General features: G+C 41.2%; 6 protein-coding genes across 6 annotated transcripts; all 6 read left to right on the plus strand.

Annotated features, from left to right (window-relative positions):
- Window positions 1–1,125: 1,125 nt before the first annotated feature.
- On the plus strand, window positions 1,126–2,250 carry PCYB_122730 (merozoite surface protein 7; the record flags this gene model as incomplete). The annotated part of the gene is made up of 2 exons (XM_004223605.1): window positions 1,126–1,666; window positions 1,733–2,250. The coding sequence occupies 2 exons, from the start codon at window positions 1,126–1,128 to the stop codon at window positions 2,248–2,250; spliced, it is 1,059 nt and encodes a 352-aa protein (XP_004223653.1).
- Window positions 2,251–4,414: 2,164 nt separating this feature from the next.
- On the plus strand, window positions 4,415–5,663 carry PCYB_122740 (merozoite surface protein 7; the record flags this gene model as incomplete). Its single annotated transcript, XM_004223606.1, has 2 exons — window positions 4,415–5,021; window positions 5,275–5,663. 2 exons carry the CDS (start codon window positions 4,415–4,417, stop codon window positions 5,661–5,663), a joined length of 996 nt encoding a protein of 331 aa, XP_004223654.1.
- A 2,174-nt stretch (window positions 5,664–7,837) lies between these two features.
- Window positions 7,838–9,246, plus strand: PCYB_122750 (merozoite surface protein 7; the record flags this gene model as incomplete). Its single annotated transcript, XM_004223607.1, has 3 exons — window positions 7,838–8,737; window positions 9,136–9,177; window positions 9,235–9,246. The coding sequence occupies 3 exons, from the start codon at window positions 7,838–7,840 to the stop codon at window positions 9,244–9,246; spliced, it is 954 nt and encodes a 317-aa protein (XP_004223655.1).
- Window positions 9,247–9,854: 608 nt separating this feature from the next.
- PCYB_122760 (merozoite surface protein 7) lies at window positions 9,855–10,143 on the plus strand (the record flags this gene model as incomplete). The annotated part of the gene is made up of 2 exons (XM_004223608.1): window positions 9,855–9,990; window positions 10,031–10,143. The coding sequence occupies 2 exons, from the start codon at window positions 9,855–9,857 to the stop codon at window positions 10,141–10,143; spliced, it is 249 nt and encodes an 82-aa protein (XP_004223656.1).
- Window positions 10,144–11,818: 1,675 nt separating this feature from the next.
- On the plus strand, window positions 11,819–12,940 carry PCYB_122770 (merozoite surface protein 7; the record flags this gene model as incomplete). Its single annotated transcript, XM_004223609.1, has 2 exons — window positions 11,819–12,353; window positions 12,501–12,940. 2 exons carry the CDS (start codon window positions 11,819–11,821, stop codon window positions 12,938–12,940), a joined length of 975 nt encoding a protein of 324 aa, XP_004223657.1.
- A 1,029-nt stretch (window positions 12,941–13,969) lies between these two features.
- PCYB_122780 (merozoite surface protein 7) lies at window positions 13,970–15,130 on the plus strand (the record flags this gene model as incomplete). Its single annotated transcript, XM_004223610.1, has 2 exons — window positions 13,970–14,438; window positions 14,586–15,130. 2 exons carry the CDS (start codon window positions 13,970–13,972, stop codon window positions 15,128–15,130), a joined length of 1,014 nt encoding a protein of 337 aa, XP_004223658.1.
- Window positions 15,131–15,502: the final 372 nt, after the last annotated feature.

A 15,502-nucleotide genomic window follows, 5' to 3' on the forward strand; every position in this document is an offset into this window, starting at 1 on the left:
AAAAATACTTAGCGAAAAACTTTTTCCTAACCAAATTATATTAAGGACAAAATTAGTTAACATTTACAAAAAATCAAACAAAATATTTTTTAAGAAAATATTGATTTGTTAAAAATAGTCTAGTAAAAATCTAACTATGAAAAATGACATATACTGACCAGTGACCCACTGATGATATGTTTTTTTTTTTTTTTTAATTCCGAAAGGATGACTTTAAAATTCTGGTAAGTTTAGTTAAAACGAAAAAAAAAATATATATGCATGATGATATGTTTAGAAGAGAAAAGAAAAACGCAATAATTGTCCTCTTAACTCAGGAAACAATTTAAATAAAAAGACAATGAAAACATGATTTTTTTTTTTTTTTTTCTTTGCAGTTAAGTAGGAAGGAATCCTTAGGTAGATAACCAAAAATCGGAATAAAACGTCCACGACATTTTTATATTCTTTACTTCTTATATTTTATCTATACGCTGCTTCCACGCGCGCAAAGCGTTCATTATTTTCGCCCGAAGTGGAGCTCCACCTTCATAAATTTTTAATAGAAGAACATAGACCCACGTATGTATGTATATACATATGAATATGTCACCTCGTGATCCCGTGTAGACAGCCAGAAAAAATGCTACTCGATTAGCTTAAAATATTTATTTTTTGTATTCGTTATCAAAAAGGGGGAAAAACACAAAACAGTTATATCCACACCTATATATACCAACATATATGTATAATTAATTCTGTATTTGTCTTCAGATAATATAAGGTATTATTATATGTACCATCCTTTTTATTTTATCTACCCATAAAATATATATGTGAAGAATCCTCGGAGATTTTTCTACCCAGCGTCTAGCTCCATTTCTCCAAGTCCCCCTTGTATATATTTCACAAAAATAAGATTCATTTTTAAGTACAATTATAATTGTAGTTCTAATTTCAATTTCAAGGGACGTGTGTCTACCCAGATAGATCATTTCGCTGTCAACGGCGCTTTTTCGCACTCAAAGGTAAAGAAGACTTTTTTGCATGCACATCATACGTACTCTCCCACCCCACAGTACGTAGCTACTTTACGCCCCTAGCCTATACAACATACACGTTGTATCCATACCCGTACCACCCAAAATGAATTACAAAGCTGCTGCCTGTATTTCGGCCGTTTTGCTTTTACTAAACTGCAAAACTGCAAAAACCAGATCAACCAAAATTTCAGCAAACAATCAATTCAACGCCACCATTGGATTGTTAAAGAATGAATTTGATTATTTAAATACTCAGAACGGAAGTGGCGTTGAGACCACCTGGACTAATTTCCCCAAAGGTTTCGAATTCCTCCGGGAAAAATTAGAACAGGAAGAGAAAGCAAAAAATGCATTCACAACTGACAAGGAGGAGCACATTTCCACAGAGGAGGAACTAACTGTCCAGGACGAACAAATCAAAAACAACGCAGAAGCTTCCCATGGAGATATATTTATGAATATCCCTCAATGGGGAAACAAACCCAACAATTTTGGACAAAAAAAGAGGCTATGCAGAATGTTAGCCGAAAAAAAACCACAACCTCCAGCTGGAGGTCTTAGGGGAAAAGCAGGCGCTAAGCCAACATTATTCAAGCCCCCCACGGGATTAAAACCAGGAACGCCTTGGAGTCCTGCGTCACCGGGTGGCTTACCATGGTCTAAAGGAAAAGCTGGAGCTGCACCCCTTCCATGGGCTCCACTTCCCAAAGCACCAAAAGGTGGTAGCAAAAAAGAAAAAGGTAGTGCAAAATCAGATGATGAAGACGACGAAGAGGAGGAGGAGGACGATGATGAAGATGGTGATGGACAGGGTTTATTTGGTGAATATGACCAATTGCTCAGTGGCCTTGGTGCTGGAAATCCCCTTTTACAAGGTTTTCTAGCTGCAACTAATGGTGCAGGTGGTATGGCTGGTGCGGCTGGTATGGCTGGTGCAGCTGCTGCTGCTGCTACTGGGCTGAGTGGAAATCAAAAATTTCCTTCTTCTCGACATGGGCTCCCATGGGGTGGAAGAACGGATTTCTTCAAAGGTAGACTTCAGTATTCATCCAAGGGTATTAAAAGAACTGGTTGGGGTAAATTTTGTTATTTCTTCAAGAATTTATTGTGCTGTTTGTTTATATTTGCAACAAAAACGCCAATGTTAGCTGGACCTTTGGGAGGTGTTTTGGACAACCCACTTGTTGGAAGTGTGATAGATTTAGTCAACGCTGGTATGATGATGTGATAATATTTATTAATCAGATTATTCTTGTGTCGCCAACTCTCTGCAAACGCGCAGAAGGCGGGCCCCCATATGTTTACGTATACTAGTTTGATATACTCACACGCAATGTACATATGTGTATACATATATAATATGCATATATATGTGTATATGTTACCTCGCGTGCCTGGCTCATTTGTTTTCTGAATTATTTTTCAAGTTACTACACTTGCGTACTTACATACATGCGTTCTTACATACATGCATTCATATATACTTACACACATGCATTCATATATACTTACATACATGCATACATACTTGCATACATACTTGCTTACCAACTTGCTTACCAACTTGCTTACCTACTTGCTTACCTACTTGCATACATACACACATCTGTGCATACATACGTACCTTTCCTTCGGGGGGAAGCGAAAAAAGGCCGAACAAGTGTTTGCATGGCCAGACAATTTTTTGCTTCCTCTTTTTTATGTGCATTGTAAATATATGAACACAACTTATTTATGTAGAAGTACTAAAACGAATATGTCCTCACATCAAATGGCAAATGTGTAAATTGAATGTGTGTAAAAAGGGGGGTGGAGGGAAAAAAAAAAAAAAAAAAACCTGCACAGTGTTACCAGTGCGCGTCCCTCACAGGTGAATGCAGCCGAATGAGCCTTTCCCCAAAATGGTGGTTAAGAGAGGGGGGCAACCCACAGCAACGGTAGGTTATTAAATAAATATGCTGAGGAAATATTTTTTTGTCCTTTTAATTTATACTGCGCGGGAAGCTGCACATCGTGGGGACGTGCCTCCAGGATGGCAAAAAAAAAAATTTGCCGATGGAAAGGTTATACGGAAAAGTGCGCTTTGTCCCCGTGTCAAAAGGTTTAGCAGTAACCCCATTTGGGGATCGTGAACACGTTGAATGGGGGGACAACATGGAAGGGTGAACAACGTAAAATGGCACACACGTCGAAAGGAACAAACATCGAAAGGAACACACGTCGAAAGGAACACATCGAAAGGAACACATCTAAAGGAACACATCTAAAGGAACACATCTAAAGGAACACATCTAAAGGAACACAAATCGAAAGGTGCGCGTCGAAAAATGTCCCACCCGTCTTATCAACACAAGTGAACAGACCTGTGTACTGTACCCACCCCATGTTGGCGCTCTTCCTTCAAAATACAAATTGTGTAAGGTAGCCTGCGCATGATGTTTCACTCTCCCCCCCTGTGCTGAAAAAAGTGGCAGTCGTCACTTATTCGTTTGTTCACTTGTATATATATAAGCGCGCGAGGGGGGGCGAATCTGAAATGGTTCACCCGTTGAAGGGCGCCTGTTTGGGAGCAAACTGAAGCGTGGAAAAGGGTCACAAGGGAGAGTCATACAAATACGCACAAGTATGTATATATGTGTTCCTTTTCTCCCTATGGCCACTTGAAATAGGTCCCCCCCCCCCCTCCACTACGCGCATGCGCATGCGCATACGCAACTATAACGCAAGTGGTAATTTCCGCTCCTCTGCAGTGGTCCCAGATTTTTGCTCGCACAAATGAACAGTTAATCGAAATGAGGCCACAAAAAAATGAAGCAAAAGAACCAAAATGCAACGCCCACATGATTTCTTTTTTTTTTTTAACTGGTTGTGCACTCGCAAAAGGGAATGCATAATTCATCAGGTGCGTACAGAAATGCACCTTTTTGGTTGCACCTTTTTGGTTGCACCTTTTTGATGGCACCTTTTTGGTTGCACCTTTTTGGTTGCACATGTTTAATTGCCCATTTGCGTGTCGTAAAAATGTGTATTGTATGCTGCCTGTATGCACAAGTTTGGCACTAGCAAAATAAACAGAAACAGAAACAGAAGCAGAAACAGAAGCAGAAACACAAACACAAACATATAATAACCGTAACAGGAACAAATGTGTTGCTAAACAGTTGCACAAAACGAACGAAACACGTACCGCTTTTACAACCAGCTATGCATTCGCAATCGTAAGCGTGTCGCACATCTGTTTGTATTTCTCGAGTGGCCGACCTGTTCGAAACTGCCATTTTTAATTTTCCGCCCCTGTTGCAAAGAAAATACTTCCTTCCTGCAGAGAAAATCTGCCCCTCCTCTGCTTCCCTATTTTTACATGTTACACAATTTTAATGCAAAAAAAAAAAATGAAAATAAAAGTACTATTCATCTTGCCACCCATTTTGTTGCTACCACATTCGGTATGGTCAGAAACGAAAGGTCCACCTGGGCCTCCCAAAACTCAGATGCCAAATGCTAACACACTACATTTTCTAAAAGGCAAATTAGAACACCTAAATAAAATCAGCAAAGAGAATGCAGTATCTCCAGATTTAAAAAAAAACATAGAACTGCTAAAAAAAAAAATCGAGGAACTAGAAGGGAAGGCAGAAAAAGATAAACAGGATGGGGTGGATACTATACCCAGTGGACAGCAAGCATGTGAAAATGTGAGTCAAAACGGATTAGAAGAGAAGACACCATGTGGCAGCAATGAGGGAAAAGCGGAGGAAAAGAAAACTCAAGTCAAAAATGTCATTTTTATGAAAAAGGAGAAAGCGATCGATGAAGAAGTTGGGAACAAAGACACCGCTATCATAACTGAAAAGAAGAAATTGCCAATTGAGGAATCGCCGGGAATGGATGGAACGCAGGCGAAGGAGAGTATCGAGGGAGAAGCGTTACCCGGAGTTATAGTGGACAAGACAGGTGATTCACCAAAGGGAGAAATCCTATCCGGATCGGAAACGGAAGGTAAGCCTTCAGCTGAAAGCACTCCAAATGAACCGAATGTTAACATCATACATATACCAGCACACACAGACTCAGGCACACACACACACTCAGATACAAACACAGACAAACACACAGACACACACCCAAGCGGCGGAAGTCCCAGCGCACCCCAAAAGACACCCTTTTCCACCATTTACAAAAATGCTAACAGAAGAGCGTCAAGAACTAAACACATGAACCGCTTCCTAGATGGCCTCTTAACCAATCAAAGCAAAAAAAAAGGAAATGTATTTCCATCCATATTATGGCCCCTATTTTAACCATCACGCATACTATAACTATTACCCCTATTATAATTATCCCCCGGTGTATAACCCATATGTGACCCAAACAAAGGATTACGAAGTGGTTAAAAAATTGATTGATGCTTGCTTTAACAAAGGGGAAGGAGCCGATCCAAATGTACCCTGCATAATTGACTTATTCAAAAAAGTGTTAGACGACGAAGGGTTTCGAAACGAATTTAAAACTTTCATGTATAACCTTTACGAATTTGCCAAAAAGAATGACGTCTTAAGTGATGGCGGAAGGAAAAACGAATTGATGAAATTCTTCTTTGACAATGCCCTTCGGTTGATCAACACGATGTTGCACTACTGAGGGGACGATTTTTTTATTCGATTTTTTGCTCTCCTCCTTTGATGACCATACTGCTCTCTTTTGATATAGCCGTAAGGAAATATACTTAACGAATGAGGGGAAAAAATGCAAAAGAAAAAGACGCAAAAGAATACACCCTCCCAAGGGGTAGTAGCAACAAATGTACATTTTATTAAGTTGCCATTTGTGCGATTCTCATGTTGATGTGCGTAAGGTGTGTGCAAAGTGGCTACAAAGTGACTACAATGTGGCGACAATATAGCGACAAGCTGGCAGAACAATTTTTTTTTTTAAACCTTTCGCATGTTGGGAATTCCCCACAGAGTTACAGTTCCCGTGTGCGCGCTTTAACAAATTTAGCCCATTTCGGTGATCACAAAAAGTTCATTTTTCTCCTCACCTTTTGGGATCAACGCACATAGTGGGGGACGGCTATTTTCCACGTGGTGACTGACTGTGCATATCGAAAGATGAGCAGCATCAAAAGGGAAAAACGCAAACGGAATGGTCTAATGTAGCATAAAAAAAAATTCTAAAAAAACGCAACACGTGATGACCTGATCGGCAAGAAAAAAAATTAAAAAATGCATCACGTGTATATGACACGAGTGACATGTGCAGTTTTGCAAATTGTCGAGGTTACGCAATTCCACGTGGACACCACAAAATGGACTATTCGGAAGAGCGGCCTGTTTTGAGGCTCCCCTATGGTTAACGCTCGTGGAGTGAAAAACCTTTGGTCATCCGTATACTCCATACAAGTGAACATGTCGATATTTCCCCTTTTCCGCAGTGGTTTCTTTTTTTTTTTTTCGCATTAGAAAATTTTACAAATTTACAACAAAACAGGTATTTATGCACTTGTCCATGTGGCAAAATAAAAGGGTCGTCCATTCTTTTGCGGCAACGTACTGTGAAGCGGCGACTTATTTGTTCAGTCGTTTGTTTCTTTTGTTTTTCCTCCTCTCTCACGCAGCAACGTTAAAATGGAAAAACGGACACCGAATTGGCGTCAAGGGAAAAGAGGGAACCATTCGAGAAAATTGAAACTAGTGAACTGGTAAAACTGTCCAAAAGAAGGGGTAAAAAATATGAAGGGTAAAAGTCGCTTCGTTTATTTTATCACATTTTAATATGATTAATTTTTTTTTTTTTCACGTTAACGATGTGGCTGAGGGGTAAAGATGGAGTTAAAAGGCCTCCATTCACAGATTCATTTTTTCCACTTTTCGTCTCTCCCAAGTGCAAAGTTGCACATAACTAGCGAAACGCACAGGAACATGCGTGTACGCACGTAAGTACACATATACACCATTTTACACACATGGATATGCGAAAAGTGGCCTCTCCACTGGTGCGCTTCGCTAGCTTTAGAGTAAATGTGATGCCTTGAGCGATGGTGCAACGCGAAAAAGGAAGACGCGCGCGTGCTGCGTGGAGGTTATGGGGAGAGGAGAGGCGAGTTGCAATTTGCTCCCCTCGTAAAGTTCTGCGAGGGGCATTTGGGGAAAACTCGAAAATTTGGAAAAACAGCTATGTTGGAAAAACGGCTATGTTGGGAAAACTGCAAAAATTGCAAAGCTTCAAAGGGCGCTCACACGGCGAAACGCCCTGGCGAGGAAAATCGGCATCATAAAACGGGGAACGGAAAACGAAGGAGAAATTTGCAAAAGAGGAGAGGTAGCCAGCAGAGGAACAAATTCCTTTTATCTTCCAAAAATAGCGCCCCGTTAAACTTCCTCTCCAAAAGTTGGCCACCATTTTTGATCGGCGCAAATTTCCCTCTTATCCCAACTGAGTTGTATTTTCCCGTCTGTGCGTTTTTCCTTTGAGTGCGTCTTTTGGTCGATGAATTTTTCTCCAATCTATTTTTGTTACGTGAAAAAAATTTGGGGTGCATTCTTTGGAGCAAATTTGTGGCGCATTTTCCTTTAGCTATTTTTCCGTTTTGTGAATTTCATTTCCGCGTGTAATCCTGTGAACAGAAATTTTTTTTTTTTTTTGCTCCATCCGCGTTTTGTGTTCGTTTGTTTTTTTCCTGCTGCAACGTTAAAAGTACAGTTCTTAGCCCGTGCCACTTGAATTTCCCTTTTCGAGAGCGCACCCATGTTAACCTGCGCATAGTACACGCAACGCAACAGAACATAGCCTAATTAACCCATTTAACGCTCACCATGAACGGAAACATGTTCCTTCTGGCTATTTTTTTCCTGATGCTACACGTCTTGGCATTGCACAAAGGAACCTTCATCACGGGGAAGAATTGCGAACAAAAAAATGAAAAGGCCAAACAGGTCGATAAAAATAATAAGACAGACAGTGAGGGCTTCGCAGACAATAATGTGGAACTTTTCACAGGACAAAATATAATGAAATATTTTAAAAACATCTTAAACGATAAGAATAAGGATTCCCAAAAGGATGGCAACATTTCTGAGAATGGAAAATTCATAGGTCAGGTGTTGGAAGAGGTTCCTACAACGAATGAGGGAACGGATAAGAAGGACGGAGACGATAAGGAAAATGCACCCGGGGAGGCCGAAGTGCAGAGTGGCCAGCAAACTGGCGAGCAAACTGGAGAGCAAACTGGCGAGAAGGGTGACGAGCTGACTGGCCAGCAGAGCGGTGCTCCACAAGGTGGACAGAACGAGGGAAAGGCGGAGGCCACCCTTCCAGTACAAGGAGAGAACTACGGCGGGTCCAGCCTAAAATACTCAGACGAGCTGTATGAAGATATCCTAATGAACTTACATAAAAAGGGCGGTAAAGAAGGAACCGATTACAACGACAAATATAATGAGTTCAAAAAGGAATACGACATGTTCATATCGTTAAATAAAGACGAATATGAAATTATATCGAAGCTCGTTAATGCATTTTCCATGTACAATGATGCCATTGATGAAGACGCAGATACTGTGTATGAAGCGATTAAGAAGTCCTTTACGGATCCAAAGTTTAAGCAACAATTTGGAGACTTCATGAACGGCATTTATGCCTATGCTAGTAAGAAGCATAATATAAGAGGCGCCCAAACGGAGGAGGTCAAGACGTACCTCATGCTGTTTCAGAACGTGATAAATTTGCTCAACATGATATAAGGCCGGGTTGTACGGGAGTGCCTAACTGCGGCGAGTTTAAGCGTGTTTTGTTTAAACAGCATTTGCAAGGCTCGCTAAATGACTTGCCGAGGAATTGATTGTACCGTCTATTTGTAACCCCTTTCGTTTTTTCCGATTTGTCTTTCTATTTTGCGCCATTTTGCCTTTGAGCCATTTGGACATTGAGCCATTTCGACTTTGCACCATTTCTCCGTTGCGCCATTGCTACTCCGCGAATGCATATGGACTCACACCCCACACGGGGGAACGCACACAATGACGCAATGTTGACTCCCCGCAGTAGGCCCCCCTACCACGATGTAGCGGATTTGCTCGGCTTACTCATTTTTACTTTTTGTTATATTTTATAGAACTCTGTTATGAGGGCCATAATATACTGCGAACTCAAACACGTAGTGTTTCTCGACATATTTGGTACTTCTTTTTTTTTTCTTTTTTCTGTTTAAAAGAACAAGTTGTAAAAAAAAAAAAAAAAAACGGAAATATCCTAACTGCAAGTTGCGAACAGTTTTTTTTCCAAAACGTTTTAAAAACATGCTGCGTAAAAACAATTAAAATGACGGATTCCATTTCATTTGGCAGTAATGACGTTTTTTTAAAGGGGGGAATTATTTTTTTTTTTTTTTCCTCCGTGGAGAAATACCATTTGACGGGAAAACTCTGTGTGTGCATATAGCGATTGGACAACTGCTTTCCTTAGGGGTGACTTAACAGCGTTTTAATTTGCACCCTGACTATTTTTCCACGCGTGAGCTATTTTGAAAGAATGCGAATCCTCTCCTGCGTGGGGATAAAACTCGCACACGTAGACGTAGACGTGGACCTGCGGGTGTTGGAGCAAAACCATTCCGAAGCTACTTTCACGACGAGTGTAGTCCTCCATTTTGTACCATTTCCTTAAGGAGAGCAAAAACCCATTAGGGGTAACACTACCTTCGTACATATCAGGTAAAAACAAGTGGGGGCTATAAAATGAAGAAAAAAAATTGAGCCCCTCGGCTCCTTCATGCTACTCCCTTACGGCTTCTTGTCCCCTGAACAGATTGCCACCCAAAAGGATGAGCAAAAGATGGAACATGATCCTGTGCATCTGCTAATGAAGAAGCTGAAAATTTTGTATAATATTAGTATGACGAACTCAGATGAGATTTTCGGCAAAGAAATAGAGTTGTTGAAGAAACAGATTAACCAGCTGCACCAACATGGTGAGACACACGAGGGAGATGACCTCCATCCATCGTCTAGAAAACGAGACCGCAAACGAGTCAACCAAGAAGACCATTTTTGGAGTGGATAAAGACGATCTGGATAACTACGATACAGACTTCACCGACCTGAGAAAGGCCAAAGTTGAGTGAAAAGACAACGATGATGGCGGGGAAATAGTACAAGTGAAGGAAAAACTACCCAACGATGCCGCAAATAAGGGGCAACTCGCCAAGGGAGGATTTCCGACTTATCCATCTGCCAGCAGCTCGTGAAGGCGGAGGGGAGGGAACATCACAAACGCCTATAGTTAATAGAAAGCGCTTGATGGGAAGCGGTTAATGGGCCACAGTTAGTGGACCACAACTAACGTTCCACAGACAGAAGATAATCTATCGGGAACGTCTGTCGCGCCAAATCCATATGCAGCAAAATGAGCGATGAAAAATAACGGGGACGCGGCAAGCCACACAGAAAGCTTCCCAACAAAGTGAGAGTGCTGTCTATCCGAATGTGAGCTATCCCGAGAAGCTCTACGACGATGTACTTAAAATGAGAGATACAAAGGACGGAATTCACGTCCCCCCGTTCCACAGGAAATAAAACGATCTGAGGAAAAGGTACGAATTTAGGATGAACGAGCGGGAGTGTCAGATAGGGAAAAACCTCTTTGATGCCTTCTTAAAGAAGGAGGGAAATTCCAATGGCGCTTACCCCATTGAGTTTTTCAAAAAAATGTTGAATGACGTGGGTTTGTAAAAACAGTTTGACAACTCTGTTACATGTGTTTTACAGCTTTGCCAAACTTTCCAATTATTTGAGGGGCGAGAAAATGGAAAATGAAAATCTTTACGATGAAATGATAAAAAAATTTCGTAAATTTGCTGGACACTATTGAAATAAAATTGGCGAGGTGGACAGCAATTTTGGCAAATGCCCCTTTTTAATGGCACAAATTTAAAGTTTTTTTTTTTTTTTCCTTTTTAACTCCATTTGTACTTCCCCCTTTTCACATTTTCCGATCCGTTTGTGATAACTCCTGGGACCACTTTTTGTGTGTGTAGCAAAACATCCCAGTCGTGCGTACGAACACTTGTCAAAGTGCCCAATTCGAAAAAGAGAAAAATGTAATTGGCCCCTTTTTTGTCTATCGCGCATGGCCCCTTTTGTCTACCGCGCATAATATTTTTAAATCACAGGTGTATAGCAAAACTTTTCAATTTTTTTTTTTTTCCGTGCATACCTGGTGAAAGACATTTTGGAAAAGAAATTTCCCCGTTTTGTTGCAATTTCCTTTTGCCCCTTCTGTCTTTTCAGCGAGGGGATGAACCTGGCACGGTTTTAAATATTTTATTTTTTCTTTATTTTTTCCACCACTTTACAAAATGAAGATGAAAAAATGAACCAAAAGAACAACGTGTCATGAGAGTTGTCTATTGCGACAGATAGGACAGGCGAGCTGACACCATGCGTCCATTTTTTTTTTTTTCAAACATCAATTGTGCTGCGAATTTGTTCGCAAAAGTGGAGTATGCACCTTTGGGACAGTCCATCTGATTATTTTATTTTTTCGCAAAAATGCTTTTTCGTGTTTACATTATTTAGCGTATTCCTCAGGAAGTAATTTTTTTTTTTTTTTTTGCATTTCCCTCAGGCAAAACGTATTATTGCATACGCCTGAAAACAACTTTGCGCAGAAACGTGTAACAAAATAAACGGCGCTCGCTACTTCATTTCGCGCAAAATTGAATGATCTGAATTATCGCAGTATTTTCGCATTCCTTCAAATTTCATTTAAATAATTTATTTATTTTTTTTTTTAACACAATGAGGGGCAAGTATGTGATGTTGTCTTCCTTCTTTTTTTTCCTTTCGATGCATGCGGTGCCGTGTGAAAAGCTGGGCATCCAGAAGAAGAAAAAAAATCTGGAGCAGGACGCAGCTCACATATTGATGAAGAAGCTGGAGAGTTTGTACAAACTCAGCGCCACGGATAACAGCGAAGTTTTTAACAAAGAAATTGAGTCGTTGAAAAAACAGATTGACCAATTGCACCAACATGGTGGGGTAATCGAAGGGGAAAATTTAGGCCACCTTCTAGAAAGCGAAGCAGCCAACGAGTCAACCAAGAAGACCATTTTTGGTGTAGATGAAGATGATTTGGATAACTACGATGCGGACTTTATCGGGCAAGGGAAGAAAACTATCATAAAGGGGGCGACAGACGATGATGAAGGAGAGGAAGGTGATGAGGGTGAAGTAGAAGAAACAAATAGTGGGAATACTTCCTCTCAACCAGATTCAGAAGATTCATCCGAAAGTCCCCCTGAATCTCGTAATCCCGCAACAGCCGTCGCACCAGGTGCAACTGCCGGGGATAGTGCTACATCACAGGAGCCCTCACAAACGCCCCCCCCTGGACCATCTGGAAACGAGGGACAAAATCCCACAAGTGTGAGCAGCCCTCCAGCAGCCCCGGCAAATCCATCATCCCAAGCGGCATTACCAGGTGTAAGCCCCCCTGAGGGACAGTCTCCAAATGGACGCATCCCGAATGTGAAGTACCTGGACAAGCTCTACGACGAAATACTCAAAACGACAGATGTGAAGGACGGAATTCACGTCCCCGCGTTCCACAGCAAATATAATGATTTTCGAACAAAGTACGAATTTACGATGAATGAGCGAGAGTACCAGATAGTGAAAAATCTTTTTGACACCTTCTTCAAGAAGGATGGTAATTCCAATGACGATGCCCCCATTAAGTTTTTCAAAAATGTGTTGAATGACGCAGATTTCCAAAAACAGTTTGACAACTTTCAGCATGGCCTCTACGGATTTGCAAAACGACACAACTACTTGAGGGGCCAGAGAATGAACCTGACCGACGCGCACAAAAATTTGTTTTTAAATGCGTTAAGTTTGCTGGACACACTTGAAGGGAAGTGAGCAAGTGGACCAATAAACAAGTGAAAGTGAGTAAATGCCTTTCCCACTTGCCCACTAGGGAAGTTTTGAACATTGGGCCGTTTACCCAGGTAGCGAATTCCCCATTAAACTTTTTTTTTGTCCGATTTGTTAACCTGTGCATTGATGTACATGTGCTGCCGAGGTGGGGCAAACGAAATTTCACCTTAACAGATAATGCACTGCCACAGTTTTGTGTGATGATGAAATGAGAAAAACTGCCTTTCCCTTTTCAATTTTTGTTTTTCTCCCATCGTTTTGTTCAGCCTTATTCTGCCGCTCGCTCCACTAGGGATGTCCCCGTGCTGTCCCATTTTTTGGAGTGCATACACGTGGCGGGAAAAGGCTGTACAAACCGAACCTCATAATGTCCATTTTGTCAATTTAAAAAAAAAAAACTGTGCTGTAAATGTACACATCAATCGGCTACGTGTAATTGGTGGTGAATTCTCCCACGAGAAAAGAAAACTCAAGTGCGCTTCCTTTGCAATGGCACATAAAATACATGCATGCAAATGATGCAAAGTTGGTGTATCGACCCTGGCCGAGTTGCAGTTTGGCGCCGCTCGGCATGTTTTTCCGGTCCTAGCGTGCCAGGTGATAATTCACCAAGTGGGTAATTCACCAGGTGGGTAATTCACAAAGTGGGCAATTCGCCAGGTGCGAAAATTGCCAGTTTTTTGGGGGTCTCTCTGCTTCAAGGCAAATCGTCCGAGCGTGCAATTTTGCCATTAAGAAGGAGTCCCCTTTTGAGTTGGAGAAAAGATTAATTTAACAGGAAAAAAAAAAAAATAAAATAAAAATAAAAAATAAAAATACACACACACAAGTGTCCAAATATATGTGTACATATTCGCCCACTTCGACCTAGGACGAAAATAAAAAAAGTTAACTCTTTCAGCCACACGCTTTTCTCTCTCATCAAATGCGCTTTTCCTAAATAAACATTACCGAAATAACGCAGTGTGTATGAGAATAGCGACTTAAACAATAGCCATTTTTGCAAAAAAAATGAAGAAAAAAATTGTGCTCTTCGGTTCCCTCTTTGTGCTGCTTTCGTGCAGCACCGTGCCGTGTGAAAAGTTGGGCATCCAGAAAAAGAAAAAAAATCTGGAGCAGGACGCAGTGCACATGTTGATGAAGAAGCTGGAGATTTTGTACAAACTCAGCGCGACGAACAACAACGAAATTTTGAACAAAGAAATTGAGGCTTTGAAGAAACAGATTGACCAGCTGCAGCAAAAGGATGGAGTAATCGAAGGGGAAAATCTAGGCCACCTTTTAGAAAGTGATGCCGCCAACGAGTCAACTAAGAAGACCATTTTTGGAGTGGACGAAGATGACCTGGATAACTACGACGCGGACTTTACAGGACAGAGCAAAGGAAAAATTAGGGGCCAGTCAAGTAAGGATCAAAAGAAAATGAAAGGAAATGATGAAAAGTTTGGGCAAGCATCTGGTGAGGGAGTGACTGTCACAGGTAATTCAAATCCCAATTCGTCCACACAAGCTTCGGGTTCCGAGGGTACTTCTCAACCCCAAGCTAGTGCCGGTGCTAGTGCAGGAGGATCATCAGGCCCAGGAACCACACAAACTTCAAGTGTAACAAGTTCGAGTACCTCCACAGATGGATCAGAACAAAACGATACAAGTGCATCCTCCCCAGGGAATGGTGGAGCAGGAAGCCCTCCAGCAGCCCCGGCAGCTCCAGCACCCCAAGCGGAATCATCAAGTGTAACCCCTCCTGGGGGACAGTCTCCAAATGGACGTGTCCCGAATGTGAAGTACCTGGACAAGCTCTACGACGAAGTCCTTAACACCTCGGAGGAAAAGAATGCAATTCACGTCCCCGCGTTCCACAGCAAATATAATGATTTCCGAACAAAGTACGAGTTTACGATGAATGAGCAGGAGTACCACATTGTGAAAAAACTGTTTGACGCCTTCTTCAAGAAGGAGCAGAATTCCAGTTACGATGCCCCCATTAAGTTTTTCAAAAATGTGTTGAATGACGCGGAATTCCAAAAACAGTTTGACAACTTTCAGCATGGCCTCTACGGATTTGCAAAACGCCACAACTACTTGAGGGGCGACAGGATGACGGATGGGCAACTATACAGTGAGCTGCTAAAAAATGTCATAAATTTGCTGAACACGATTGAAATAAATTAATCATCAGCAGTTCCGGTCAGCAGTTATGGGTAACTTCCTTTTTGATATTTGTCCGCTCTCTTTGAAGTACTCCCAATTGTTGTTAATTTTTAAAATTGAAGTTTTTTTTTTTTTTTTGGTCTGGCAACACGGATGTGCAGTCGTGCGGTAGAACAGGTTGACCGATCAAATTTGTCGTGAAGGAATGTCTCGAACAGTTGTACATTTTTTGTGCAGTCGATCGAGGTGTGCAATGGTGAAAGGAATGACGCGTTAACGTTGACTTCAATGTTGACTTTAATTTTAACTTCAATTTTGACTTTATTTTTAACTTCATTTTTAACTTCATTTTTAACTTCATTTTTAACTTCATTTTTAACTTCAATTTTGTAC

The sequence above is a fragment of the Plasmodium cynomolgi genome, chromosome 12 (assembly GCF_000321355.1).
Source record: "Plasmodium cynomolgi strain B DNA, chromosome 12, whole genome shotgun sequence".
Classification (NCBI taxonomy): Eukaryota; Apicomplexa; class Aconoidasida; order Haemosporida; family Plasmodiidae; genus Plasmodium; species Plasmodium cynomolgi.